The 5,847-nt window shown below is 48.1% G+C and overlaps 1 protein-coding gene across 1 annotated transcript in view; it reads left to right on the forward strand.

Moving 5' to 3' along the window:
• The window catches only part of ARRDC5 (arrestin domain containing 5), a gene marked incomplete at its 3' end in the record, with an annotated part of 13,435 nt that overhangs the window by 4,732 nt on the left and 2,856 nt on the right, over window positions 1-5,847 (forward strand). The window contains exon 3 of the mRNA XM_006868912.1: window positions 3,085-3,544. Within this exon, the coding sequence (XP_006868974.1) occupies window positions 3,085-3,544 (460 nt within the window). The remainder of the gene's footprint in view (window positions 1-3,084; window positions 3,545-5,847) is intronic.

A 5,847-nucleotide genomic window follows, 5' to 3' on the forward strand; every position in this document is an offset into this window, starting at 1 on the left:
CCTGGGAAACCCTATACAGGGTCGCTATGGGTCGGAACCGACTCGACGGCACTTAACAACAACAAGAAGTTAAACAACAGCCTGGGCCAGAATCCTTGTGCGGTTAGGAAGGGTCTTTCTACAGTCCTTCCTAACTGTCTACGGGGCCCCTTCCCCCTACTCCATTTATCACAATCCTTGTTTTGTTTCACCCACAGCCTCATTACTGGTACTCTCAGGAATGACCCCATTCATCTTCAGATGTCCAATTCTTACTGTCTGTCTCCACCAGCAGGGCAGAGACTGGATTGGTCTTCAATGCTGTGGCTTTTCCTTGAACTCGGCACCCCAAACCCCATTGTTGTTGAATGGATTCTGACTCACGCTGACCCTATATGTTACGGAGTAGAACTGTGCACTATAGGGTTGTTTTTTTAGCTGTCCTCTTTCTGGAAGGAGCCCTGGTACCGCAACAGTTAAGCACTCAACTCCAACCAAAAGGTCAGAGGTTCAAACCCATCAGTTCTACAGGGAAAGATGCAGCAATCTGCTTCCGTAAAAATTACAGGTTCTGAAAAGTTTCTACTCTGCACACATGGGGTCGTACTGAATCTACCATCAATTCAATGGCTCAACAACGACAATATTTATGGAATAAAACCTCCAGGCCTTTGTTCTGCAGTGCTGGTTGGTTGGTTCAAACTGCCAACGTTTAAGTTAATAAAACCCAAACACACTGTCATCTAGTCGATTCCAATTCACAGTGACCCTGTAAATCTTTACGGGGACAGACAGCCTCATCTTTCTCTCGAGGAGCAGCTGGTGGGTTTGAACTACCTACCTCGTACTTAGCAGTCCAGTGCTTACCCTACAGTGTTGTTGTTGTTGTTAAGTGCCGTGGAGTCGGTTCTAACTCATAGCGACCCTGTACAGGGTTTCCAAGGCTGCAAATCTTTGCGGTAGCAGAAAGCCTCATCTTTCTCCTGCGGAACAGCTGGTAGTTTCGAACTGCTAACCTTGCGAGTGGGTGTAAATTGCTTGTACTACCCAGAGACTTTGAGCCTGGCAACAAAAAGATGCTAAATAAATATTGGGTGAAATGAATGAATTTCCTTCCTCCACACCAAAAATAAAAAATAAAAACAACCACCCATATCAGGGCCCTGGTGGCATGCCAACATTTTAAACACTAGACTGTTAACCAAAGGTTTGTGGTATGAGCCCCCATGGGACTAAGACCACCTGACAATCTGCCCCCATAGATGGCAACCTTGGAGACATTCTTCTGCTTTCCTGAGTTAGAGCAGTTGCCTGAGGGGCCCTAATGCCTGTGAGGAATTTTCGAATAAGAGTGAAGGGCTTTCGAAAGAGACTGCCTGCAATTAGCCCTGTTGCAGGAGGGAGGGGAAGCGTGGGAAGTTGGAAAAGGGGCGAGAACAAGGGTCAGAGGGCGGCAGGGGAGGTCTCAGGGGTCAGGTGTCAGCTTCAGGTCTCCAAGAAGAAAAAAAAAACAGACCAGAAGCAGTGTTTTTCAAACCTTGCCTTAAGACCCATGAGTGGGTGGCAAAAGCAATTGAGTGGGTTTAAGCTTATTTCAAAATGTCATCCATAAATTAACAGAACAAAGTATTGCCCACTCCGTACATGAATAATAGTATCAATGTGACTTTTTTTTGCAACCCAGCAGGTGATGTCTATAGATACTTGTTGCTCTTGTGATTAGGTGTGATCCTGTTGCTTCCGACACATGATGCTGCTGTGTGTCTACAATGGCTGGCTTCTCAGGAATAGACAGCCAGGACTGTCTTCGAAGGCATCTCTGAGTGGACTCAGAATCCTGCCTTTTAGTTAGCAGCTGAGCAGGTTCAGTGTCTGCACCAACCAGGGATGGATTGCCACCAAAACGCTGTTAGTTCAAACCCACCCAGCATTTCCGTGGGAGAAAGCGCTGGCAATCCGCTCCTGAAAAGTTCACAGCTTAACGAATCCTATATTGTTGTTGTTAAGTGCTGTCGAGTAGGTTCCGACTCATAGCGACCCTGTATAGGGTTTCCAAAGAGCAGCTGATGAGTTTGAATCACCAACTTTGCCGTTCAAACTGACCTAGCGGTCAAGTTATTATCCTACAGCGCCACACCAGGACTCCAAAGAATCCTATGTTGTTGTTGTTATGTGCTGTGGAGTCGGTTCCGACTCCTAGCCACCCTGTACAGGGTTTCTGAGGCTGTAAATCTTTATGGGAGCAAAAAGCCTCATCTTCCTCCTGCGGAACGGCTGGTAGTTTTGAACTGCTGTCCCTGAGGTTAGCAGCCCGATTCGTAACTGCTACGCTACCAGAGCTCCTTAAAGAATCCTAGAGGGCAGTTCTGTTTCATCACATGGGATCACACGAGTTGAAACAAGTTGACTGGCATTCATCTTGGTTTCCAAGTGCTGAAGTAATAGAAACACTACATGTGGGGACTTCAGCAAACAGAGACATAGTCTCTCACAGTTTAGGGAGCTAGAGTTCAGGGCACTGGTTCTAGGGGGAGGCGCTCTCTCTCTGTGGACTCTGGGGGAAGGTCCTTGTCTCCCTCCAATGTCTGTGGGCCCAGCTTTCTTTGGTGCTCTCTGGATGTCTTGTCATCAATCTGCTCCTGGATCTAGGAGGGTCTCAGAGCAAGGATCCTGGATCCAAAGAACACCTCCACTCCTGCCTCTACTTTCCTGGTGGCAGTAGGTCCCTGTGATCTCTGATTCCTTTGATCTCCCCTAAGATAAACATTCCAGGAAACTCCCCTTATGTCAGATCAGGGCTGTGACCTGAGTAGGATGTTGCATCCCACTTGCTCCCCTTACACCCGATTGGCCAATCACATTATGAGAGAGGATGATGTCATTGCATAGGTGCCAAATCACTGAGAAGTATGGCCCAGCCATATTGACATGTATTGCTTTAGGGGACACAATTCAGTCCAAAACACCACCACCACCACCCACCTCACCTCAGCCCCTCACTCTGAGTCTCTGTCTGAGCAGCTGCAATGGTGGAAAGCTGTGCAGGCAGACACGTGAATCTTATGCCCAGCATCTCTCATGAGTCTCGGGTCTCCTGTCTCCTAGAACCCTCTGTTGGTTGAGGCTGAGAAGAGGATCTCGTATAATTGCTGCAGCCAGGGCACCATCCACCTGCAGATCCACATGGAAAAGAACATCTTTACACCTGGGGACAGGGTCATTTTCACGACGGAGATCAACAACCAGACCAGCAAGTGCATCAAGACGGTCCTCTTCGCCCTCTACGCCCACGTGCAATACCAAGGCTTCACGCCCAGTACTGAGCGGCGGACATGCACGGAGAGCAGCGAGCTGCTGCGTCAGGAGGCCCACACCCACATCGCACCCTTCGACACCACCAAGGTCATCAGCACCTTCTACCTGCCCCTGGTGCTGTCGGTGAGCAGCAGCGGCCACCAGCAGGACACAGAGATCATGAGTACGCAGTATGAGCTGGTCATCACCATCCACCTGCCCTGGTCCCTGACCACGGTGAAGGCCAAAGTTCCCATTATCATCACCAGCTGCCAGCTGCTGGACGTGGTAGAGCCGGGATCACAATTAAGTGCCTAAACTTCAAAATATTAAAAGTTTTATCAGACTCTACTTGCCATTTCCTCCCTTTGCCTGACAAGATGACCTTGAGCCCTCGAGTGGGCGGTGTGTTGCCTGTGTTTTTGCAATCAGCTGCTGTCAAAATATCTGTTCGCATCCCCAATGGCACATAATGTTGTCCAGTCCTGCGCCATCCTCATGATCCAAGGCAGATCCGACTGTTGTAATCTATAGGGTTTTCCTTGGCTGACTTTTGAAAGTCCATCTCCAGGACTTTCCTCCTTGTCTTAGTCTAGAAACTTCTCTGAAGCCTGTTCAGCATCCTAGCAACATGCAAGCTTCCCCAGACAGATGGATGTGCACTGGCCAGGATTAAAACTTGGGGCTCCTACATGGAAACCCTAGTGAGCAGTTCTATTCTGTCCTAGAAGGTTGCTGTGAGTCAGAATTGACTTGATGGCTGTGGGTTATACAACTTCCGGTGTGGCGCTAGGATCAGCACTGGACTGTGAACTACAAGGTCAACAGTTCAAATCTACCAGCTGCTCCTCAGAAACCGTATGCACGGTCACTATGAGTTGGAACCGACTGGACGACACTTAATAACAACAACAACACCTCAACAATACAACAAAGAAACCCAATTCTCAAAGCGAATTACAACCACCATGTTGTTGTTAAGTGCCTTCAAGTCAGCTCCAAGGAGTGGCTGGTGGGTTTGAACCACCAACCTCCAGTTAGCATTCCAGTGCTTATCTCCCAGTGCCACACCTCTACCCCATAACCATGATAGGGGTTGGGATTTACAAAACATACAAGGAGGCTTCAAAAAAATTGTGGGGAAATTTCATGATCTTTTAATTCTACTTTTTTCACAAAACGTTTGAACTCCCCTCTTATTTTGGAGGGATGCGTCCCAATCCATCCCCTCACTGTCTCATCTCCATCCTCTCCCCCCAAGTACTATCCCTAGAACAGAGGTTCTGATTGAGGTGTGCTCATGACACCTTGGTGACATCTGCAGATTCTTGTGGTTGTCGAGACTGTGTTGGGGGTGGGGGGCGGTGTTTGCTTCTGACATCCTCTGATCTGTCTGTTTGTCGTACTGTGGTGGCTTGCGTGTTACTGTGATGCTGTAGGCTAAACCACGAGTATTTCAAATACCAGCAGGGTCGCCCATGGTGGATCGGTTTCAGTGGCACTTCCAGCTTAAGATAGAGTAGAAAGAAAGGCCTGGTGATTTACTTGTACGAAAAAAAGCCAGCCAATAAAAACCCCATGGGTTGCAATAGAAAATTTTCTATATAGTGCTAGAAACTGAGTCTCCTTGGATTACAGCCTTGGAAACCCTATAGGGCAGCTAAGCTCTGCCCCTATCCTATAGAGTCACTAGGAGTTGGAACAAACTCAATGCCAATGGGTTTAGGAAACCCGTCTCCATCTGTCCGTGTGTCATGCCGTGGTGGCTCATTGTGGCTGTGGTACATGATTTCAAATACTAGCAGGATTATCCCGACTCGGTAGGTTTCAGTGGAGTCTTCCAGGCAAAGACTAGGAAGAAAGGCCTGGCAATCTACTATCATCAAAACTCAGCCAGTGACAACCGTATGGATTGTAACAGAACATGGTCCAATGGAGTGAGGGATGATGAGCCCCCTAGGCTGGAAGGTGCTCAGAATAAACAGTGGCTGCTGCTGAGAACCAAGGAGCATGAAGAGGGTACAGGAAGGGGCAACATTCCGTTCTGTTGTATCTGGAGTCAGCATGAATTGGAGTTGACTCAGCAGCCACTAACAACTGGCATCTAGTGGAAAGAGCCCAGGGATACTACCTACGACAGAGGATTATTTGACCCCGTAGTGCTAAGGATGAGAATCCTAGAGCTAGGACAATTCACGAAGGCAGGCTGCATGGAGTCCCAGGTCTGATCTTCTGTCCTTTCCTTGAACCAGGACCATCCCTCCCACTTCTTTCACATTAAAAGGCCAAGTCCCCCAGCAAAGGGTCTGCACATTGTCCATGTCCAGTCCATCAACAAGCCTCATGGACTTTCTCCAGAATCTATCCAGGATGCATCCTCTTCTCTCCTCCTCAGCCTGATAACTCATCATGGTACTTCTGGACCAGAGCAGTCACTGCCCCCTTGTCTCCTTGTTCCCACACTCTGTCCTCCCCACACAGGTTTGCCAGGTTTTGCAAAAGAAAAATCCAGGAGATCCAATGAAATCTAAATTTCAGACTTAAAGAGAAAAAAACAATACAATATATATATAT

This window comes from Chrysochloris asiatica, unplaced genomic scaffold (genome assembly GCF_000296735.1).
Source record: "Chrysochloris asiatica unplaced genomic scaffold, ChrAsi1.0 scaffold00125, whole genome shotgun sequence".
Classification (NCBI taxonomy): Eukaryota; Metazoa; Chordata; class Mammalia; order Afrosoricida; family Chrysochloridae; genus Chrysochloris; species Chrysochloris asiatica.